Source organism: Pithys albifrons, chromosome 2 (assembly GCF_047495875.1).
Source record: "Pithys albifrons albifrons isolate INPA30051 chromosome 2, PitAlb_v1, whole genome shotgun sequence".
NCBI classification, from domain to species: Eukaryota; Metazoa; Chordata; class Aves; order Passeriformes; family Thamnophilidae; genus Pithys; species Pithys albifrons.
Genome location: NC_092459.1, coordinates 41,542,724 through 41,568,714, shown reverse-complemented (window position 1 = coordinate 41,568,714; position 25,991 = coordinate 41,542,724). Strand labels below are relative to the sequence as shown.

Below are 25,991 nucleotides of genomic sequence, written 5' to 3'. Positions count from 1 at the left end.
TAAAAATGCACTCAGAACAGATGGCCTTCAAATGGCTAAACAGAGAAATTGGGTGATAAAGTATAAATTTAAAAAAGCTGAAAATACAAACAGATAAGGATAAGAAAACTAAAATAGAACAGCAGTATCTTATTTTATTATTTTATTTTTATTTTATACACAGAGAGTAGAGGAAAAAGTGAATTGTGTTTTGTGGTTTTGCTTTTTCTTTAAAGGTGGTAAGAAAAAATTAAATGCCAACAAATGCTAGAAAAAGCTAGAAAAAAAATTAAAAATGGTCAGCAGACATCAGTAGCAATTCAGCTTATCATCTATCTATAGTCACCAGAGTTGCTGGTTCAAGCAACTACTATAGCTGAACGGCAGACTTGCCAAAACGCTGTGTTGTTTATGGAATATTACCCCTCAAAACATCATCTTCCCAAAGTATCAGAGTTCAAATTTATTTCATTATATGTTATTATATATTATAATACATTATATATGCTATCATTTGACATGATTGACATTTTCATAACATGATAGATTCAGTTGTGGATGCTGGGTTAGACCTAAGGTTTCCAAAGCAACTCATAAAGTCTTATATATTTTGTCAAAAATGTTGCTTCAATTTTGTACTTACAAGGTGCTTAGACGCCTCTGTAAGTACTATGTAAAATTATTACAGATTAAATAATAATTTAAGTTCAACTTTTGTAATGCAAAACTGCTCAATGTATCCCATATAAAATAACAGAAGAAAAGGACTATTTATTATACAGAGTGTGAAAGTTTTATAGCTGAACAAGAAGATATTTTGTAATGAAAACTATAAGCAAAGAAGACTTGGAAACTCCAAAATCAAGACTTATGTATTCTGAAGTTGAAAACCTTTTGAATATAGTTAAAATGTTAAAGCTTCTGCTCAGCTGAGCATTTATATTGTTTTCACTGATATCCATTCAAACAAAAACCCAGCAAGCCGTTTGTGAGTGTTCAGAATTTAGTCTATGTTATTATATCTTTTATACTGAGCCGAGATTTCTTCAGTATATTAAGGATATAATATTAAAATATTTCCCTGTAATACAATTATGTGGTAATGTTTTACCTAAAATTTCAGTTTTCAAAAGAAGTTTCCTTTAGCCTTACTTCTAGACCTTTAAACCCTTCCCCTAAGGGAGTCCTAAACACTTTCCACATTCATTTCAAAAATGTTTATGTGAAGTGCTAAGAACCAACATCAGCTGATGGCAAAGAGATCTACTCAGACTCCCAGACAAAGGAAAAGTGTTGTGACTTGGGCCTACTGATGAAATCAAGGTTTTCAGAACAGCCATTATCTAGAAGCCAGAACAAAGCCACACCATCTGAAAACAAAGATTAAGATACACTTCCAACCACCTGCATGGGAGAAACACATACAGATCTTGCATGGGATAAGCCTGCACTTACACACACACTGGTACCGCATTAGCCTTCCTCTAAAATCTGCCTTCCTCAGTATCAGGGTCCCCAAACATTAGGTGTTGTCACTGTATGTGCATTGCTTAGAAAAAATCCTTTTTAACTCTATGCTTTGTGTCTCTCTCATTGGTCAGTAGTGGATTCCCAGGAAACAAGTGTGGGTTTCAGTCCCATCAGAAACAGAGGTGTACTGGTGGGTTTGAGACCCACCAGAATTCCTGTTGTATTAAAGGGTTCAAATCCAATTAGAAAGAAAATGAATCCAACTTGACACAATCTTATAAATCTTTAACATTATCTACACTTACAGGATAACTACATGAAGTCAACCAACACCCCTGGGGCCTTTTCTGACAACCAGCTTTTTAGCCACGCTTCTCCAAGTTTGTAGCATTGTATGGGGTTGTTGTGACACAGGTGCAGGACCCAGCACGTGGTCTTGTTTAACCTCATACAGTTGGTCTTGGCCCATCAATCCAACCTGTCCAGATCCCTCTGTAGAGCCTTACTACACTCCTGTCTAACTCTGTGTCATCTGCAAACTGACAGAGAGTGCACTTGATCCCTTCATCCAGGACATTGATATAGACATTAAACAGAACTGGCTGCAACTGAGGCCTGGGGAAAGCCACCCAATTTATTAGCAGACAGTTTCTCTGAGAGAATACTGTGGGAAATAGCATCAAAGGCTTTACTAAATCCTAGGGAGGTAACACTCACAGCTTCTCCCTCATCCATGAGGCAGGCCACCTGGTCATAGAAGGAGATCAGGTTGGTCAGGCAGGACCTGCCTTTCACAAAACCATGCTGGCTGGGCATCATGCCCTGCTTGTCATGCATATGTCCTGTGATGGTGCTCAGGTTGATCTGCTCCATGACCTGGCAGAGAAATAACCACTCCTAGATTTAAACTGATAATTTTGTATCCATTATTGTGATTGGAATAAGTATTTTAAAAGACTAATATAGGAGAATGTTTTAAACTTACAGCCTAATTAGTTTCAAACAGCTCTTGCATATCCTCAGACCTTGGAATATGAACTAGTTCACTATGTTTCTACCAGTACCAGTTTAACTTATCAGCAGTGGACTCAAAAATTATCATATACAAAGACGTTCTCTGGGGAATATTCTGGGGTTTTATGAATCTCCACTGGCCTCATATTCACAGCTTCTTTCTTTTATATATATGTTTTTGCAATTGATATATCTGTTTAAACTATGATATCACTAATATTTTAAGAGAAATATTAAATGAATGACAGTTCATATATTGGTTACAAAGGAAGAGAAATAAACCACTCTGCCAAAGTTCTGAATTTTACAAATTCAATTGAGGCAAAACACATTTCTGAAGTCATCACTGATATTCTGCATTTGCTTTACTAACTAGCTAGTCCTGCAAAACACACTTATGATGTCTGATGATGACAACTAGCATGGCACCCTGTAGAAAAAATCAAGGGAGTCTTGCAAAAAAACCCCAAGTTATTCTGATAAATATGGAAAGAAGAAGGTGGTGGAATATTCTATTTGATAAAAAGAGGAAAAAAAGTATTGTTTTATGAGAATGTTACAATTTGGTGATTCTCTATGGAGGACTGTTTTGACAATGGACTAATGATAATGTTCAATAAGTAGTAGCATATGAGTAAGTAAGTCAGTAAATTAATTTAGGGGCATCATTTGATTAAAAAGATCTATAGGTATTGTGTTATACATACCTCTGAAAATGTTGACATCAGAGCAGTTTTTCTACTAATACAATGAGGAAGCTACGAAGCAGATATGGTGCTTTAAAGAGCACTGATGGACCACAAATTTTATTGCTGAATGTGTATGATGTTAGTGAAAGACACACTGCTTGATGTTTCTTTCTTTCTCCTAAAGAGTCTCTAACTCCCTGCTACCACCAAGTTTTCTGAGATTTTAACTAATAAAAGAGGCACAGTTGAACTGTCCTGCATTGTATCAAGAATCTAAACTGACAGACTTTTTCATGAACGTTATAAGAAGGAAGAGGGAAGAGATGCTCCTTAGTCTTTCCTTATGAGTCTTTATAGGGTAGAACTTCCTCAAAGTATGAAGGAAAGTGGTAGAGTCCAAACAATTCTGAAATGGCTCAGAAAGGAAGAAACCAAAAATCTATATAGTCACTTATTAGAAAACTTTTTTTCAGTTCTACATCATGATACAAAGTGCTATGCTATAGCTGTTTGAGAATATAAGTACCTTAATGTAAAATAAAATAAAATAAAATAAAATAAAATAAAATAAAATAAAAAATAAAATAAATAAAAAATAAAAATAAAATAAAATAAAATAATAAAATTAAATAAAATTAAATAAATAAAATAAAATAAAATAATAAAAACAAAATAATAAAATAAAGAGAAGTAAAACCAACCAACAAAATAAACAAAAAACCCAGGTTATTGGAGGAAGAGGTCTCCAGATGCATTTACACTGATTATATAAACATCTGAAACTATTCTGTTTTAAAAGAATAAAAGACTACTACAATTATTATAAATGTAAACATTTGGTATATAAACATTTGTTAGTAAGACACTGATTTCAAAAAATTTGAAAGATACTGAAGTCAAAAACAACATTATGTCTAAAGGAAACTAAACTGAAGTACTGTTCTTCAATTGTTCAATTGTTTAAAATTCCTCCAAGCTGAAAATCCTACTCTCCTGAGATAAAAAGTTCCAATTTAATCATGATATAAAAATTGGACCTTTCCTGTGATTATTAATGTATCATAAAATATCTGCAAGCCTTGAAATATATTTGTAATGCATAAGCTTTGTGCTGTAAAATAACCATTCAAAGAGCCAAAAAAAAAGGGTTATTTTAAATGTTGTATATATAACAACAAATTATTTTTCAGGTTTTTTTTTTCATTTCTAGCTCTTTCAAAGGATAAAATAGTAATTTTATTCCTATTTTAGAACAGGACTCCTACTAAACTCCTCTTTAGAGCGTTTTAAAGTATCATTGGATGTGTAAAATGGATGTTTAACAGGGAGAAAAAAAAGGAAATTATACATTTTCGTTCTATCTTTATCGGCTAGATATATTGGAACATAATTTACATGTTCAAACTATATATCTCATGCAATTTAATACAGTGCCAAGAAAACTTTTAGCACAACAAAACAACCTGAAATCTCTGGACTTTGTAATTCAGTTCAAAACCAATTCAATAAATCTCTCACAAAGTTCTTTAACCAAAGGCAGAATGTCAGTATAAAGAGTACTTGTTTTATGAAGAATGCATCCATAAAAGATGCAAATACCTGGAATTTAGCTCCTCCTCCCCCAAACACATAATACTTGAATTAACCCAAGGAAAGGATAAAATACCAAATGAAAAGTTGTGGCAAAGAAATCAAACCGCTTAACTGGAGAAATTCGATTTAAAAGTTATTCACAGAGAAATCTCAGCTATATTTGCTGTCCTAGTAAATATTTTTCTTATATTTGCAGCTCTAGACACTGTTGTCTTTTCCAAAAAGAATTCATTATCAATCAGTCTTCAAAGGGAAGGAATCAAAAAATTAATTTTTCACTTTCAGTATTTATCATTTATTCAAATGTTTGGAGGCTAATATCCGACTACATATGTGAACTCCAAACAAAACAGTTAAAGAAAGGAAAAACGTGAGTAAACTAAGGGAAAGAAGTTTGAAAAAAAACAAAGCCTGATGTAAACACTTCAGTCTCTCTTCACGCTATAAAATTTCAAGCCTGAGACTGACATAATACGCTGAGCTTAGCTCAGATAGTATAGATTTTATTTTACTTAGCCTTTTGAGTCCAAGCAGTCATATTAAATGACTGAGCAAGGATTTAAACAGCTTATTTAAATTTTAGATTTTATTTGATACTTTTCATCTTTATATAAATTGTATGGCATCCTTTCTGCACACATAATATACCAAATTTTTTTTTTAATCCATTTATGTATTCTTGTATTACAAATGTTAACACATTACCTTGCAAACATTTATGCTACTGCTTGTTAATAAAATGTACTACCAACATTCATGCAAATAAAGGGCATGGGTCCATAAATAAATTGCACCTATTCAAATATATTACAAAGTAAGAAAATATAAAATCAGAAAAAAATCTCTAGGAAAATTTTAACAATTGAGAAATTGAGAGAGACTAGTAAAAGTTATGGTCCAAGTTATGAAGCTGGACTACAACTTCCATGGCACACTAATACAGTCTCTAAAATTTTATAACTTTTAAGAAAAAATCACTTCAAAAGGGAAAATAAATTTTAACCTATGTTTAATTATATATTATCTATGGGAAAAAAAGAACACATTTCATCCTGTGTTATCAAGAGAATAGGGTGGGAAAAGCTACTGTTCCACACACTTTACTGCTGCAACTTCTTCCAATGAATTTTAATTCAAGATTATCTAAGTGAAAAGCTTAGGAGGCCATACTAGTTCTTTTCAAGAATGCTTCAAGGCTGAATAATAAAAGGCATATGAAAATGTGATTTATTTTTGCTTCTGAATATATACGTCCACAAAATCCACCTCAATCATGGAAAATTAGTTCCAGATGATATTACCTAGTAACCATCAAATCTAATAGTTAAACAGGCCTACACATCTGTTCATGTGTAAAACTGTGCATGTAAAAAGAGAGTCTAGCTAAATATATTTGCTTTCTATGTGTACTAGGTATAACATATACACACATAAAAAGATAATATAACTACAATACTCCCATTTATTCTTCTTAAAAGTGTGAAGCCAGACATAATCAACATCTGTTGAAACACCAATAACAGAGTATCATTTACTAGAGAAGCATGAAGAACTATCCTTCTAGTAAATATGAATATTTGATTAGCACATGTTCTGCCCATCTGCTAAAATCTTAAAGAAAATTGAAACAAGATTAGTGAATATTCTTTTTCAAGCTATTCATGCAGTTTCTACAGTTTTCTTTATGATCATTAACAGGTTCCACTTGAATTAACTATAAAATAGTCTCTTTCCTATTTTAAATCACAAGGATGTGCAGAATACGCTTCATCTCAGTCTCTGACCAGATGTCTATAGAGAAAATGGTATCAAGCAATTCACCAAAATAAATGCAGAAAGGGACAATGACATAATTTTTTAATTGACTAAGATATTTCTAAGAGACTAAATTCAACTGGAATGACCAATTGAGAAAACATACTTTGAAAGACTTGAAGTAATGCTTCCCTTACTCATTTACAGGTAATTGTAATATCTGTCTTGACATTGCTTTGGTCCTTCAGAATATGTTGCTTTTTTTGTCTTACTGCTTGCACTTTACTGCTAAAATGTCAAGAAATATGAATATCAAATAATGTCTATATTTGCACTACGTATACAGAAATTTCTCTGAGACAAAATCTCAGAACTGCTATCAGAAGACCTCACCTGTATTGATTATTGAAGACATAACTCAACAACAACAACAAAAACAAAACCTACATTTGTTCTCAAAAATAAATTCTGAGTAGTGTTTATTCCATATTTTGACTTAGGTATATACCATGGAAAAGCTAAACCAGTTTGGTCAAGAGAAACAGTGCCTATACACAAAATAGAGATGCTTCATTGAATTCCACACTGAAGAAATAATAATGTATATTAATCAACTTTCATTACTTCTTTAAACATCTGCATTTTGAAAACAGTGTTATTCAAATGGCATTGTCATGAAAGTTTTACAATTTGTATAGACAGATTTGAAACCTAAATGGATAATGGAAAGCTTCTAAAAGTTAACTTACATGATCAATTAATTCACGAACCATTCCATTCCACTGTCCACTGGCATCTTCTTGGGCCCCATATTTTCCATCCTCCACCAGTCTAATCTCATAGGAAAATCCAAGGATAGTAGACAGCTCCCGGAGGAGGTCAATGCAATAACCTTCAAATCGATCATTTCCATATAAGGGTTTGTCAGATTTCTTGAACATAACATATGGCTCTTCCTGCAGGTATTAAAAAGACAGAACAGATAATGAGTGACCCCACACCTTTCTTCTTGTTTTAGCCTGAAGTGGCGCACAGTCATGTGCATACATTTGCATGCAGTCATATACCACTCCCTGTACAAAGAATCACTATGAAAAGTAGAATCCCTTTAGCTTCGGTTATGTCTGTCTAAAGTCTTCATATGTCTTTAAAGTAAATTTGGTCAGAAGAGTCTCTTTCTCATATTAATTTGAAAAAAATTACAGTCTTATCACTGTAGACATACCTTCAAGGAGTTCATATAAATACTACATTTAAATGTGCTAAATCAAATGTATTTTTTTGGATGGATAATGTAAGACTGTTAAAATGCTGAAACAATGTACTTTGGCAACTGAAAAAAAAATACAACTACAAACATTAATCAAATATTTTAAGCATTACATTTTATACTCTTCTTTATATTAAGCATTTTAACTGTTTTCTCATTACTTTTTTTAAGCATAAAAAACCCACAGGGGAAAAGAAAACTTTAATGAAAGCACCTGCTGCTCTATTGTCTCAAGTTACAGGTTGCGATTTACAAGACTGCAGCAAAACCTAAAAAAAGTTAAGGCAGAAAGTAAAATCTATGATATATATTGCATAAAAATCGAATTTTTTCTTTAAAATTTCATCTTATGTTTAAATAAAGTACAGTATGACTTTTTTACATTAAGTGGGCAAACAGAAAGAAAGTAAATTAAAATGATTGACAGAATAATGGTTGTTATAGGAAGAAAATTTACATTTAGCAAAACAGGATTTTTACATGTGTTTCTTAGTGTATGATATCTTTTCTCAAAGACAAAGCTGAAGGGAAAAATACAGAAAACAAATGGTAGTTTTCTACTACAATATGGCACCAATATTCAAGTTGCATTTGATAGGGTAAATATGCAACTTGGTTGTTGCTCTTCTTTGGGACAGAATTTTAATTTTTACAATGAAAAAAAAAAAGAACCAGGTAAGATAAGACAAACAGTAGTAGATCCAACATTATAGCAAACATTACAGAAGTCTCAGTTGATAATGAGAAAATAGTCCCCAGGGCAACTTAAGAAAATCCTTACAGTCCTAAATCTCCACATCATCACTCAATGGGGTTGAATGCATTTCATTCCATGGACATCTGATATTTTTAATAAGGATCTGTCAGCATTCCTGATGTAAACCTTTGTCTCAAGGCTTCCCATGATTTTAACTTTAAATCTACATAAAATAAGTATATATATTATTAAGTATATAAGATTTTACCAAAAAAATGCAAAGAATGCAGGGTGGAATCTTGCTCTTAAAAGAATTTGTTCCTTTGTTGCCTCTTACTCTTTTTTTTTCCTTTTTTTTTTGGTAATAAAATAAACCTGTGAATCCAGACTCTGCTGAGATTTCATTTTTATATACTTCTCATAGTCTTACAGCCGTATCTTTTAAAAGTACATCACTGATCTTCATGCAATTAACAAGGAAGGAATATAAAATAAATTGTCCATAGAATCTACTAGGATGTTTTGACAGAAATTTTTCAAACAACAGGTAAGCAAATTACTTCAGAATAGCTCTCTACATGTAGTAATGACAAGAACAAAGACTTAACAAAAACCATGAAAGTTGAAAGCAATTTTAATGACAAAGATCATTGATTCACATATTGATGATTTAGATGAGGTGATTGAGTCCATCATCAGCAAATTTGCTGATGACACCAAGTTGGGAGGGAGTGTCGATCTGCTGGAAGGCAGGAGGGCTCTGCAGAGGGATCTGGAGAGACTTGAGAGATGGGCTGATTCCAATGGGATGAAGTTCAATAAGGCCAAGTGCCGGGTCCTGCACTTTGGCCACAACAACCCCCTGCAGCACTACAGGCTGGGCACAGAGTGGCTGGAGAGCAGCCAGGCAGAAAGGGACCTTGGGGTACTAATTGACAGGAAGCTCAACATGAGCCAACAGTGTGCCCAGGTGGCCAAGAAGGACAATGGGATCCTGGCCTGTATCAAAAATAGTGATCCTTCCCCTGCACTCTGCATTGGTGAGTCCACACCTTGAGTACTGTGTTCAGTTCTGGGCCCCTCAGTTCAGAAAAGATATTGAGGTGCTGGAGCGAGTCCAGAGAAGAGCAACAAGGCTGGTGAAGGGACTGGAGCACAAGCCCTATGGGGAGAGGCTGAGGGAGCTGGGGTTGTTTAGCCTGGAGAAGAGGAGGCTCAGAAGTGACCTCATCACTGTCTAGAACTACCTGAAGGGAAGTTCTAGCCAGGTGGGGGTTGGTCTCTTCTCCCAGGCACTCAGCAATAGGACAAGGGGGCACAGGCTTAAGCTCTGCCAGGGGAAATTTAAGTTGGATATCAGAAAAAAATTCTTTCCAGAGAGAGTAATCAGGCATTGGAATGGGCTGCCCAGAGAGGTGGTGGATTCACCATCCCTGGAGATTTTTAAACTGAGATTGGATGTGGCACTGAGTGCCATGATCTAGTAAATGGACTAGAGTTGGACCAAGGGTTGGACTCGATGATCTTGGAGGTCTTTTCCAACCCAATCGATTCTATGATTCTATGAATAATTCTTGAGAAGCAGAGACCATATGAGAGCAAAAACTATGTGTGCAAGTTTTTGTTAATAAACAGACAATTCACATGAAATAACTCAAAGAAAGCAACTGAAAGAAAAACAATTTCTACAAATGAAATGAAAATTCCTCAAAGAAACAATGCTTCTGGCCAAGCACAAGCTATGCTAAGACAAAACACATTTTCTTCATGCTAACTAGTATGCTTTGGATTTTCTTTACTGCTTATGCAACATCAAGGCCTGTTCTGCAGGCATGATGAAATTCTAATGTAGTTTTGAATGTTCATGTGCACAGATCCTAAACATTGACTCTTGTAGTTGGTCAGATATTTACAGTCTATACATGTTGACAAGATTTTTGAAAATATTTTTGTTTCTCTCTTGCATTCCAGGCAATCCTGAGTTATATGGGGCAGAAGTCAAAGATGTGTGATATGAGGGAGGAAGTATAATTTTCAATTCACGATTTTAAGCCTCCTTTACTTAATAAACACAGCGGGGTTTTCTTCTCTGAGCAATCTAGCTCATTGATACATTCTTGGATTTTTTTTCTCTAATATCATTTCAGTAATCCTCAGAAATTTTATCTGTTATGTTGATGCTTTTTTATACATTAAAAAAAATAAATCTTGCAACTGTTTCTGGAATTCTCCAGTTCTATACTCTTATTTCTCTTTACTCCAATCAGTTTGAATAAGAGCTACAATAGCATCTGTACTTCTATTTAATAGTGATGATATTTTGTTATGGATAAAGAGCTTCTGTTAGAAGACTGATCGGTAAGTTTTTAATATTCTCTTAATCCTTTTCCAATCCTTTATTATTTTTTACTGGCACCTGCTGATTTTCCTTATAGTCTTCTATCACCCAAAACCTTTGGTTTTTAATATTTGGACCTTTTATTTGCTATGCAAAGCAATTTCTTAGTTAACTTCAGAAGAGTTTCTCTTAAATTTGTCAGCAAATGGGTTTTGGCATCTGTAATAGCTCTTATTAATCCCAAAGTTTTCTCTAGTTCTCTTTTTCCTCTGGTAATACACATTCTCAATACTGAACACGTCATTCACAAATTCTGGAGAAGTGTATGCAAAGGGTGCCATAATGCTTTATTTGCTCAATTTATAGGATGGGCTAATGTAAAATTGGTTGCTAAGAACACTCACAGGAAAGTGTCTATGCATTAAACATATGACCACCATTGCTTCTTGATGAATTATCACTTCCACCAAAATCTTTCACAGGACAATTATTATTGAATAGGTAGAGAGAGTATTTAAACTGAGGGATTTGTAGATCAGCAGCTGGTTTAGACTTATTTTAATATTGTTCACAATTTAATTTTTCCTTCAGCTACTGAAAACATGATCCTTAAAAATTACTAGACCACATCACATACTGATTATCTCCTAAAATCTTCTAAACATTAAATCTTTCAACTGAACTCATCTCCCCAGAAAACCAAACCCCTTTCCAATAGGACTTTTATTATTGCTTGAAATGACATGAGCAGCATGAAACACAAGACACTGACTAGACACTGACTACAGATTCTTAAATAAATCCTCAGAAGAAGATAATGTTTCCAGAAAATATGGCTACTCTAAATTATGAACAGGTCAGCCAGTTACAAAACTGTAAGATCAGAGACATCACTTAATGTTTCTTAAGACTAAACCATCTTCAGTGAATATTGATACAGAAGAGCACCACCCCAAGCCAGAGAAGTACAGAAAGTGAGAAAGCACATAAACTAGTAAATGCAAAAAATATTTTTTTCTGAGAAAATTTACTGCTAAAGTACGCTAAAGTAAAAGTAATATAAAAATTTATATAAAATAGAAAAAGCAGAGTAGCAGGTAGAATAAAAACTATATCTAGAACTAGGACATAATCCTTGAAAAGCAAATAATATTGCAACTTTACAGTTTTAGTCTTAAAAATGTACAGTTAACACTTGAATGAAAGCCTACTTACTCTACACGAAAGTGGGCATGGAAAAATTACTGAGAATTTTTCAAGCTTGATTTTCTTGACATAGTTTTTTTTTTTTTTTTCAGATTTGGACAATAAATACTTACTTGTATTATTCCTGAGCTATGCTATATTTCATCTGGAATGATAGTACTAGAAATTACAATAATAAATTCTACATTTAAAATTATTCTGATATTTATTTTATGGATATTTATCAATCATATAGATTGTTCATTAATAATTACAACATGGTCATGTATATTTCTTATAGGATCTAGAACTTGTTACTATCAGTACTGAAAAAAGCAAAACAAAGAAGGGGAAAAAAGTAAAAGCCCTAGTCACAAAAAGAAGAAAACCATCTTGAAAATTTGTCACTGTTAGAACACAGAATTTTAATCATTAGCTTCTCTTCACCAGAAGCTTGGAAACTGGAGTTAAAAGACAGCCATATCTTGTTAACATTTATGTCAGATGTAAGGAATACACAATAGGCTTCCACAGTTGGCAGTCAAAATTCAAGTGGGATAGGTGATGCAATTCACTAGTTACAATCAGTCAAAACAATGTAAGACATCTCACTATAACACAAAAATAATTATGAATGTCCTTATTTGACATCTTACTTGACATACTCTGGAATATTCCCTAGTATGACCTTTTGGGGTCATGAAATGTGTAGTCATAATTATGCTTTGATAAATCACAGCCTGAAGAACTCAAGCCACAGCAGCTTTTTTTTCTTTTTTTTTTTTTTTTAATTTTACTCCTCATTTTCTCAGGCTCCTAAAAAAAATAAAAAGGTATTTACTCTTAACTTTGGCCAGTCTTTAAATTAATTCAGCTGCACCTCAAGAATGTGTACTAAGTGTCGATTCCACTAAATCAAAACAGATATAAGTGGATGCTTATTTCAAGCAAAAACTCTTGACTCAATAAATCACAAAACGTGAAAGCACTAAACTGTTGCAACACTTCAGACTGCACTGTCCTATTTTTCAGTTGAACTGAATGATATTTTCTTCATGATACATGAAGAATACCAAAGACATTATTAGATCTTACCATAATAGGAAGTAAAACATTCTTTTCCTATGAAGTGTCTTCAATTTACAAAATACTGTGGGGAAAGGCAAACAAAAAATGGAAGTCTAAGAGAACCAAAAATTACATAAAGTGTTTTCCTAGATTGATGGCCCTTGGTATTCATAGATATAAATCCTGAAGTGGAGTTATAAATTGATGCTTGCTACAATGTAAAAGTATATTTTTATTCCTAACAATTTAGTAATAAAAGGGAATTGAAGCACTAAAGAATTAAGAGAAATTGTTTGGGATGATGATGTAAACTTGGAATCCAAAGGAAGTATTTCTCAGTTATTTTTCAGAGATATAAATAGATGATTGTCTGACATTCCACTGCCAGCCAGGAGAAAAATAGATGTATTGATCTTTTTTCATAAAATCCGACTTGTGCTTATTCCACTTTATACGTTCCTATACTACTACTCCATTCAAACCACGACATTTTTTCTGATAAACATTGCATAATTTTATGTTTGAAATACAGACAAATACTGTGGCCAGGGATCTCTCTGAATACCTTTCAAGTCTGAAGTACACAAACAGTATGCTGAATCTCAGGACAAGCAGGATTTTCAACCTATAAGCAACATAATTTTTAAAGCAAAGAAATTTAACTTTTTTTTTTTTGTTGGAAAAATTTCTGAAACACATTAGTTTCCTTTAAATGTCAGCTACATCTTCAAGAAATCAGTGTGTTTACAGTGTGCACTGGTGGCTGAAGACAGGAGTAGAATACAGGCAGGAGTGAAATCTAATTCAGGAAGAAGAGGATGCAGGGTCTAGATGCTGAAATGGGTATGAGAAGGTTGAGAGTGACAGCACTGACTAATCATGACAGGAAAAGATACAAAAAGGCAATAAGAAAAATACTAAAACTGGAAAGTAAGGAATTGTATATTCCTTTTGTTTCCAAAGGGGAAAAACTACTATGTGAGATTAAAGTAAAAATAGAAAAATGTCAAGTTTACAGTTCTAATGCTAGCTAAAAACAGATTCAACTACTTCATGACAGTACACAAAATTCAAATAGATTTATGAGAGAGAAATAATTGTTCAGGGCTATAACAACATTAGGAACTAAATATTATTGAATTATTAATATATCAAAATTTAGGTATTGCTTGAACCATTCCAAAGTTGTATAACAGTAATTATGATAAAATGCCTTCATCAAGTATTTCTCTTCAGAATATGCCACAAAAGTGAATTCTGTGTACAAGGGATAGTGACACATCTTTATAAAGAAAAAAAGGTAAATTTATTCTTTTTTTTTTCATTTTGAAAATTCTTTTAATATATAGTAACTTAAAATTTGGCTGTTGAAAACTCACACTTTAAAAATAAAAAAAGGGGGGGGGGGGGGAGGGGAAGAAATGATTTACTATCTACTTGAAAAAAAAAAATAAAATACAGTGTGGGAATGTTATACTTTGAACTAATTAAAATTGCTTTCAAATTCATTACAATTAGTCATTCTAATTCCTTCTAATTTGTTCCTAATTCAAAGCAATTTTTTCAGGCAAGTAAAAATGAAAAAGTATTTTCACTTTTCACATGTGAAGTAACAAAACTGGAGAACATCACACACCTTCATATCTTTCACATATTTTGTGAAAAAAATTAAACTTGGCAACTGTGAGCTTTTCAAAGCTTTGATGTAAACAGAGAAGCACATAAAAGCTATACAGGAAAGGAAAGAAGCATTTATTTCAGCTGAACAAGACAAATGAACCTGTAAGATAATATGTACAGGTTGATATGCAATTTAGCATAAAAACACCAAACACCATGCTTAGACCTTTATAAACCTGAAAATCAAATTCCAAAACTAAATAGCTTTCAAAATGAAGGTAGAATATGTAGAAGATCAAAAATATTTAGAGACTTTCATTTAAAATTTAAAGAAAAGAAAAACAGAGTTCTGATAGCTTGCATAACAAAGTGAATTTAGGAGAATCAAACTATAAGAAATCCTTATTAATGAAGCTGAAAGTTTGTTTTCTGTTGGGTTTTTGTTTTGTTTTGGCTTTTTAAAATGTAGACTATCCAGAATAAAGATTTTAAATGCAAAAGAAATTCTGAGGTTTCAATGCAGATGGCCTTGAAATAAAATAAAGCAATAGTATGAAAAAAAAATGATATATCCACAACTCTGGTTATAAAATATACAAATAGCATATTTATTATTTTCAATTCTGTGCCACACTAAAAATCTATCACTTCATCAGACGTGTTCAGCTGGTACTTGGGGCTGCTGCGGGACCAGAACTTGGAAACCAGATATGTTCTGCACAAAAGCTACATGTAAGTAGACTTCTGAGAAAGAATGAAGTCCTGAGAACCTCTACCCATTGGCAGAACAGAGACACTCAATTGCTCACAAACCAAGGAAAAATTTTTCAGATAGTTAGCTGTTAAATGTGTTATGCAGAATTCAAGACAAAAAACCCAACTAAACAAACAAACAAACAAAAAACCACACACACACACATAGTTCTGTTCTTACTTGCAATAGGTGAATTATGCATCACAATTTTTTTTTAATTATTTTGTCCATCAATGTATTTTCATCTTCAGTAAATTCAGCCACCACTGAAAATGTGAGTATATTTAATCACAGCTGTAAAGATCATAATATCTACAATATATAGGAGGAAAAAGATATGATTCCAAATTTCAGAAGCAGAACTAAGAATAAACGAAAGGCTGGAATCTTTAAATGAAAAGTGAGTGCTAAAGCAAACTACAGAGTAAAATGAGTTAGGCTTGACATCTGGCAGTATACTATAGACTATGGGAGGGAATTCTGAAAGTCAAAAATAACAGCATAGAAAAATCACATGAACAGCTTTTTAAGTAGTATTTTCCAGGCTCAAAAAGAAGAAGAAAATACGTTTCTAGGAGCTTTACCATTTTATTGTTCCCTAGCATTGCTAGAAAATGAAACATTCAGTAGTATGCTTTGTCTAACAGAAATGTATCTGTTAAGAACAAAAACATATAGCTACAAAATTAAGCTAGTACATGTGCATTCTACACCAGAAATTTTTAGGTCCTTTTCACTATCCTAAGTACAGCTCTTACAATATGTACCACCTATTCTGAGTACCACTCTTCATAGCTGAAAATAGTTGCTTCTATTACCAAAACTTTTACTGAACAATAATGAAGTATAGAAGGCAGCTACAAGAGAACAACTCATAACACCAATTCACCCTCATATTTATTTTATTTCTTTTATTACTTAGATAGAGGCAAAAAGGACAGATACTTAAAAAAGATCATTAACCAAAAGTTAACACCTAAGAGGAAAGCATATCATTGATTACAGAAAGCAGCTGCTCTCTTAAATCTCTGCAATCGTTTATGAGGTTTAGCAGGCCAAACTCAGCGCTCACTGGCAGCACAGCTCTTCACATACATGTGTGCAGTTTACCTTTTCCTGAGCTAATTATTTAAAAAAAATCATACAAGTTTAAGTATCTCGACAGAAAAATAATATGATACATAGAGCATATTAACTCAAACCTCATCAATAGATAGATGTTAAAACATCAGCTAACTTGAAACACCTTAAGGTTTTGAGTGTTTATTAAGCAATCTTGCAGGGATTGATCCCTGTACCAGTATTGCTATACATCATCATCATGGCCAGGCTTTGTGAATGAAAATTTCGAAGGGCTCTCCCCACATGGGTGTGCCCTTCCAGCCTGCACAGTGGACTTCTTAGGTGAGGCACAGCGTGCGCGGAACTGGGCCCACCTTTAACTCCTAAAGTTCATCTGCCAAGGCCGAGCGAGCTTGGACAGTGACAGTGAAGCCCTCAGGACTAGAACCTACAGCCCCTGGTATTGTCAGGAGGTCTCCAATCCAAGTACTAACCGCAGCTGACCCTGATTAGCTTCTGAGATCTGACAGGATCGGGTGTCAGGGTGGCATTTAACTACCTCTATTGCTATTACTGATGTGGAATCAAGTATATAATGATTGCTATTGAAGTGGTCGGATGGTACAAATGTTGGTTGATCACTGAGAGATGAAGGGAACAGGTCACTAGCAGAGTAATTCTAGGAGCAATTGGGATGAATGTGAAGTACTTATAAGTCAGTGAAAAGCATCAAGAAAATTCCGAGGCTGAATATCTGGATACAATGTAACAGCAGTAAGGGGAGGGGCAGAGGGGTAGAAGGGGTGGTCAACTGGAATTACTAAGAAACATTATTTGACAATGCATATACAGAAGCTGACTGATAGATACTATAAAAAATATGCTTCTACTATAAGAGACTTTAAGAGATTAATTATACTAAAAAAAACCCAAACCCACAAACTAAAACAAAAAATTCAATCTTTAATGGTACAAGAGAAACTTGTGATTGAACTGTGCTGGTCTTAGCATAACAAGAACTTATGTTTCAAAGTGAATCAGCCATGTTCGAATTTATACATTCTTCAATTAGTGGAATAAATGAAACTATGGATTCCAGATAATTTTCAATAATTTGTAAACAGACTTTATAAGCAATGAAAAAGTTACCCATTGGAAATTATTTGGCTTACCTTACATAAAAGGTTAAAAACACACTGGCATTTGTATCTATGTTCCTATCAAAATTCATTCTAGCTTGAAATGTCAAAATATATCTTGGTTGGTAAAAGCTTCTTAACAAAGTATACGACTATTGGGAAGTGAATTCTTTTTGGATATTTCAAATTCACAGTAATGGTGGCAGCAGACAAACACAGAAGACACACTTGTGGAGTGTTTTTCATTTGTATTCAAATTAAAACTATTTCAAAATTATGCTGTGAAAATTAGTGAACTTTTTTTACATAAAAAATATATGTAATTATAAGTAAAAAATACCTCATTCACCCTTGTGAATTTGTCAGCAATGGAAATGAAAAAGAAGTTACTTAAAATGTCTCTTCTACTCTAGTTCAAATAATAGCTCAATTAAATTTCTGTATGATTAAAAATTTTGATTCAATAATCAAGCAATAACAATGCTAAATTAATATTAAATACTTTGTACTTTCCTTTGAGGTAATGCCAGAGTGTTAGAATAGCAAAGAAAAGCAATAAAATTTGCTGGCTAGAATTGTCAAACTAACAGACAAAACAGTTTCCTAAACAAACACTTTTTGTCCTCATGCTGGTTTAAAGGTAAACCGGCAGGAGAAATGAACCCAACACAAAAGAGATTATAAATCAGAGTTACAATCTAATAGCAATATTACAATAAATGCAATGACAGAAAGAGAAATTGGTATTAACCCACAAAACCCAGAAGTATAACCCAGCACCCTGGGGCACAAACACCAGGGTGTTCTTTGGCACCTGTGCTGAGACCCACATGATTCTCCTGAGTCCAAAGTAAACGGGAGGGAAGAATCTGTTGGAGCAGATGACGGTTATAGTCTGGTCAAGAGTGGTGGTCACAGTCCGGTTGAGAGTGGTGGCCTCCTCCTGACAAGGTTCTGGTCCTCCTCTGTATCCAACAAGTGATTCCTCAGTCCCAATATACCCTCAGGTCCAAATGGGACCACCCAGTACCTCGCCCAGGACAGGGAATTACAAAATGGGTGATCTGACTCTGTGAGTCATGGGGTATTTTTGGAATCATTGATGGCCTATTAGCAGACACTCTCCCTCAGGCTGAGTGTGGAGGTGGTAACGATTTCATGGAAGGGAGTTATCACTGCTCTTATCTCACAGGCTTCTTTAACACCGAGCTTACAGCCTGAGAGGTCAAGTGTGGCCTGGGCAGTTGCTGCAAATGTTCCATTGGTAACAGTTCATGAGAAATGGCATAGAGGGTTTAGAATATACAGCTTTGGTCACACCCACACAGTGATAAACTGGTCCCAGCTTGCTGAACTAGGACAGTCCTCTCAGATGCTGATGAACTACATAACTTTGTAAAGAACCAAACATTTTAGTCATTAATAAGAAAAGTGAATTTACTAATAAATTAACATAACTGAAATTGGGATAATTTACTTACAGTTCAGATGAGAGTAAATAGCCATCATTAACTGAACAATCAGAGTTCATTCATGACACAGGGAATTAGAAGTAACTGTAACGCATACTACAGACTGTTTATTACTATTGCAATTAGTGTATCATATTCTATTACCTTTTCTTCTCAACTGCATTTCTGGAAAATCAAATATAATTCCTTACCAAGATAGTAGTAACAATTAAAGAGCGATTGGATAGGGAATCTGTGATGTTTGCTGGTTTTCCTTTCTGATTCTCTGTCATGTTAAGACCACTCAATGGATCCCAAGTTCCAACCTGTAAATCAGGAAATTACTATGTAAATTGTCCATTAGTTACATATCAGCATCTATAAAAGAACACTACAAGTAAAAACAAATTGCTACATTGGAAAAAAAAATTGCTAATATTTATTATTAAACTCCACTCCATTTTTTCTCTGTCATTGCATTTAATGTCTGCTTATTTAAAATATGATTACCAATACCTCAAATTATGTTTCATGAAGTGTGACATTAAGTGTAAAAATGACGTATAGAAAATCTAAAGCTACTCTGAATACTTAATTTTCCATTTCATTTTCATTTCTCAAGTTAAATCACATCTGAAAATAGCTTAACAGGCAGAAATTCATTTGCAGAGCAGAGAGCACTGTCTCTATAAAAGGATTTACCCTCTTTTGTACTCAGAGAGAATAGCAGGACAAAAATATGTTTTCAGAAAAATGTAGTGGAGAGGACTGAAATAAGTTAAGTATAATAATTTACTTACAGGTAAATCTTCAGTACATAAGTATTTTAACATTTTATAACTTGAAATAAACTCAGTAGGGTTCTTATCTAAGTAAGAACATCCAGGGTTAGGCTTTAAGGTTCAGGTCAAGGGCAAACTCACATACTAAGTAATAAGTAATGATTGCATAATTTATCTGCAATTCTATCCCTATACAATTAAAATGGTTAATCAATAAATATAACTATTTATTTTAGAAATCAGAATGTTTGTATGACTTCATTGTCTAAACAACCACACAAATGTTTCTTACTATCTTTTTATACAGGATTCTAAACATAATTTCAAATGCTAAGCAATACTTATAATAGAAGATAAAGATCCTGTAAACCTAAATTTTGGCCAAAACTTAAAAATTTCTGTGACATTTGATTGTGAATATATATAAATATATATATATGTGTGTGTGTGTGTGTGTGTGTGTGTGTGTGTACATAAACACACACTTTTTTTAATAATCTTTCAATCTGACTTCTGAGAAACTGTTTGTATACTTTTGAAGTCGTTTTTTGCCATAGGGCTGTAAAGTAAGTTTAGAATGCAACAATGTGAGGGTTAAACAAAAAGAGTTCCATTTCTAAAGCTGAGACTGGGCATGAATCAGCAGGTGATGTAGTAGAGAAAAGACAAATTTGCTCTCTTTTTTTACAATTATCTGTTCCACAGAAATCAATATATTATCTTTCTTCTTTGCTTAACAATCAGTTACAAGAATTCACTCTTTGAACTTGGCTATTCAGTACCTCATAAACTGATGAAAGAATCATGAAGGGCAGAAAGAAGAAAATGCAATGCATGTCTCATAAATACAAGTGGAAAATAAAATCTAACTTATCACTTCAAAGTACCCTTAGCACCAAAAGCACTCTCCTTCATTTACTGTTTGAATATAATTTGATTTGGTGAATTGAAAGGTTTTTAGGAAACCCAAAATATTCAGCCTTTCAGCTTGGCCACAAATAAGAGATTGTAAAAGAATTGCTAATATTTAGTTGGTATGTTCTGCTAATTATGACAATCACAGTGTTTGCTTTACTTCAGAGAAAGACCGAACTAGAGTAGAAGAGCAAGCAATGACAAAGACCAGAACTTGCACCCGTCCCTATATAATTGAAGCAGGACTAGTCTCCTTTTTGAGATATAAATTCGGGTAGACAAGTAGCACAAAAATTTGTAAGGAAATACCATCAACTTATACGATCAATTTCAAATCCTAAATTCATTAAATCGTATGATTTATTCAAGTTCATGTTCATTATTGAAATTTATATTGACAAGAGCTAAGACGTTGCTAACTATTTCCTCTCGTACTTTTTAACATAGGCACAGCCACAAGCAAAAGAATAATAACTGTTAGAATTTGAGTTTTATCTAACTATATCCATACAGACATAGAAGAACTATCAACAGTATTACTTTAAAAAGAAACTTCTGTCTTGATAAATTGATGCGTTATTTTTCTAAATTATGTTAGTCGTACTCTTTTTTTGCTGCTTTTGTGAATCAAAAATCTAAGAAATGGACCAAAATCAGATGTACAAATTAGACAATCTTTAGATTGATGGGCTCAAACTCACCAGTTTACCTGTTGTAAATTCTAACATGTTACTGATGTGTGCAGCTTCCAAATAACACACATATTTTCAAAGCTGCTTCTTATAGAACAACTATGTATAAATCAATTACATTTTCTGTTTCAGCACAGTATTTTAATTTTTAAGTAGCCTTTTGAACAGATCATAATTGGTAAAATGTTTTCACTAGAACACTTCAAATGCCAAAAATGTACCTATATTACATACAAGTGAAATTCAAGCACGTTACAATTTACTGTACTATACTACATTTATTTTAAACAAACATTCAAATTTTCCTAAAAAGTGAAACTGGTATTCATATATACACTTTAGAGAGAATGTTCACACAGAAAATATAGTCCCAGGGACGTTGTCAAGATCTCGGTCTCCCATTCTTCTTTTCAATACCCCTAGATGACTAGGCTATTCTGGGGAGACCATGCCCCATCTGAACTTTTTAACAGTTATTATTCATGGCATAGGATCCAAATCAGGCATTCCCATGAGCTGACACTGTGCTCCACAGCGAGATGAAGCATTTCTATGATACAAAAAATTAGCTTAGTCAAGAATCAGCTTATTTAAGTGGAAACAATTCTAAGAGGTACACTTATCATTGAATATCAGAGTATTCTGCAACATGGTAATTGGGGTGGTCCTCAAAAACAGGGAATACAATTTCCCAACTGTATGTTAATCAATAAAATCTTGGATCTAAAATTCCACATGTTTAACTGTCAGGTAGCTAGGAGGTTACTGCAGTCCTTCAAAACCAGACATTCCCACTCAGCTAGATATCCCCACATAGAACCACTGTGTAGCTCTGGAGGCTGAGGAAGCCTTGACTCTGTGTAAGCATTGCTTAGAAAGAGCTGAAACAGTCCTGTGTTATCAAAACTGTTTTCAACATAAATCCAAACCATAGCCACAAGCAAGTTTCCGTGAAGGAATTTAACTCTATTCCAGCCAAAACCATTAAATAATTCACCATTCCCCCTCAAAAGAAGCATTCTACACTCTGGAAACTTAAAATTTACTGAGTTTAAATATGCTCTAGAACAGTTATGTTAAGAGTAAATTTCTTAAGATTTTATGCACAAAAACTCAGTAAAGCAGCTTTCTTACCTTAGCATGTTTGAAAAGTGATTTATCTTTATGAATAAATTAGTAGACTTTCAAGTACTATTCTTTTAGATTTTCCTTCAAAACTCTCTTGAGAAAATGAACATCATGTTTTCTCTGAGTCAATCAAAACAGTTAATATGACTGAAGTGAAGTGCCACGAGCATAGTATTAGGAAAGATCACTACCTTTCTGGACTGGTACCAACAAACTAACTGGCCAAAACCAGAGACATATTCAACCCTCAAAGGGTTTTCAAATCTATCTACAGCATACCATCTTTGTTACATTCTGTGGAGTAGATAGTAGTTGTGGTTATTACATCAAGAAAATAATTATACTCCAGTATGGGTAATATTACTTCTTTGCATTTGTGTATTTCTCATTTGCAAATTACTTAGATTTATTTTGTTTTCTTCAGAAATATTAATATTCTTGCCTTCTTTGCCAAATACAATATTAATAGCAATACTTCTGAATCCCATAGATCTATTATATTTTTTCTCTTCTCTCTTTCTCTTTACAAAGCCCTCTGTTTATACCATTTACTCTTTTTTTCCCAGGTTATTATGAAAGATACAAAATAAAACAAGATCTTGCATTGATATGTTGGACAATGAATTACAACTAATTTTCATCCTATTTGAAGGTTCCTGAACAAGGCTTCAAGCCAATTGTAACATCTCTATTAATGAAATGTAATTCTTCTTCAGTGACAAATTTTCATATCAAAAGTGGTATTAAATTCAGGTATTTGTTATCTTCTTAAAGTATATAATAATTTTCCTCATTATGCAGTCTAAGACTGATTGACTGCAATTTAAATTATCATTTATTATCCTGGAGTGCCACAGTCTTGGATTTTCACTGTGTTAATCATAAACAGTTTCAGTGTGTCCAGACTGACTGTAATCAAATTTTGTGACACATTACATTAGAAACACTCCAATCATCTCTTAATTTTGTCATTTTCATCTTACAAGAAGCTATCATTTTTGTCAAACATGAATTTATATTTGCAAACACACAATTCTTATTGACTGATGCTTGATTATCACCTTTCATTCAAGAGTTTCAGGAATAAGTAACTTATGTAAAATCTGGGATCACACATGACATCTTTTTTAAATCAATGAACAATTTTTCTGTTGTCATTGACTTCAGCAGTCATTGTACTTAAAACACAAGATTTAGGTCATTATACTAACCAGGTAATTTATCTAGGACATATTTTTACAAAACCTAAGAAAAAAAATGTGTCTTTCATAACTCTTTTCTCTCTCTTCCATGAATATTTTTCTCCCCATGGATTGCATTTAAAATTGTTATGTTGAACTGTTGTCCTTCACACAAGAAATTGTCCCCACATATTCAAACAGAGGTTAAATGAAAGAATAACTATATAAAATACAGTATGGAAACATGACACATATATTATGGCACAGAAAATTCTTATCTCTCCATCTTCTCTCAACCCATAAGAGGAAGGATGAACAGAAGGAAAGAAGACAAAGACTGTTCAGGAACTCTAACAACATAGACAAAGAAGCCTGACAAGACGGTGGTTTGGGGAAAATATTGTGAACATAGAAGATAATGACAAAGGTGTGGAAAGGCTCCTGAATGAACAAATGAAAAGAGAGAAAGGGAAAGAAAAGAGAGAAAGGGGATGGAAAGAGATTAAGAGGTACAAGAGGACAAAGATTAGATGGAATGTGAAACAGGTAGGGAGGGTGTTAAGTAAGAGGGGAGGGAAAGGCAGAGAGAGGAAGAAGGGAAAGGAGAGTAGCAGAAAGCATCAGAGAAAGAATGTGATGCAGAGAGATGGAGTGCACATGTGGAGGGAGGTAGGGGGCTGAGAGAAGGAAAAGTGATTTATCATAGCTTTAACAGAATTTAATTTAATGGAAAACAAAACTAAATGAAAACAAACAAACAAAAAATCAAAAAAACCCCAAAACTTTGAGACAGGTCGTTTAAATAAAAGAACTTGCTAAAATATACTCATTTTACTAGGAAGCGTCCTGCTCCAGAATTTAATGATACACCCTGGATTGAAGGTTTATATTTTTTCAGAATAATGTTTTGTTTAAAGAGAAACATTCATTAATTGGCATTGATTTGTCTTTCCCAGTAAAATACCCTATATATTCTACATGTTTGCTAAGCAATTTAATTAAAGGTGCATACACTGATTTTTCCATTTTCTAATCTCATATCATTACACCCCACAGAAACTGCTCTGATTTTGCTTATATATAGTAACTGATTCTTACAGCTCTTTCCAAAGACTATCAGCACTTTTGATGAAAAACTAATATCACATCCATTTATGAAATGGTCAAAATGAGCCACGAGAATGGAAAAGTATCTTCCCATTCTACAAATTTCTGTATAAACAGCTCAAGCACATGGTGGTTGTTTTTTTAAACTTCCATATGCTTTAACAACTATTTTTATCTGTCTCTTGCTTATCTTTCAATATAACTGGTTTTCAACTTCCTCTTTTTATGTTATGTGTTTTAGAGTACTGTACATCCTGTTGAATTTTATTGTCTTTCATATTTCTAATCTCTGTGGGCCTTTTTTGGTATATCTATATTTTCAGTGAACTGAGATTTTATTTTCCAGAAAGTCATGTTGCTCGATGGTTCTCAGACACCACCTAACATTCTTATATCTACCCTAGATTACAGAGGCTTTCTTTCTTTATTTTCAGCAGTTATCCAGGTTTTTCAGCTGACTTATCTACCGATTACCATGACATCAGTTCCTCCATTTCTATTTCCAGTAAGGAAGACAGGTAGCATTGCACCTATTCTACTTGTACACAAAGTTAATTTATTTTTTAAATCTAGTCACTACTATGTACTTTTTTTCCCCTTTCAGCATCCAGAGCTCCCTTCATGGAAAACTTCATAGGAGGCATCTACTATCAATGTATTGCTGAAAATTTTAAAATGTAATTTAGTTCTTGAATCAGAGGTTTCCTTCCAGACAACAAAAATGTTATTACCTATGTAAGTGTTTTAAGACAAGATCATGGTTTCTGAACATTTACAAATCTTTCTGTTAAGAGGAAGCTAATATTACAAATCTAGCCTTGGGAGGAAAAGTTTTGAAGAAATAAGTTTTTTATGCTTACTTCTCAATTCAGTGATTTATAGAAGAAAGGAAGTGCAATTCTGCAGCATCATCCCTTCCCCCTTAGTTTCTGTTTTTTTTAGTGCCCACAGTACCACCTTGGAGCAATAACTGATAGAACTTTATCTGCAGATAAAAGAAGGGATAGTGCTTACAGAACACCACATCTAAATACAAACAAGGTAGATGCAAGTTGCAAAACCTTCATCTGTGGATCACAACAATGTGAAACTCTGTAGTTTC

The 25,991-nt window shown here is 33.4% G+C and overlaps 1 protein-coding gene across 3 annotated transcripts in view; it reads right to left on the bottom strand.

Moving 5' to 3' along the window:
- Positions 1-25,991, bottom strand: part of GRIK2 (glutamate ionotropic receptor kainate type subunit 2) — a 389,366-nt gene that overhangs the window by 153,435 nt on the left and 209,940 nt on the right. For all 3 annotated transcript variants that reach the window (XM_071548811.1, XM_071548810.1, XM_071548812.1), the window contains exons 10-11: positions 19,297-19,410; positions 7,250-7,456 (exon numbers count right to left, since the gene is read on the bottom strand). In XM_071548811.1, the coding sequence (XP_071404912.1) occupies positions 7,250-7,456; positions 19,297-19,410 (321 nt within the window). The remainder of the gene's footprint in view (positions 1-7,249; positions 7,457-19,296; positions 19,411-25,991) is intronic.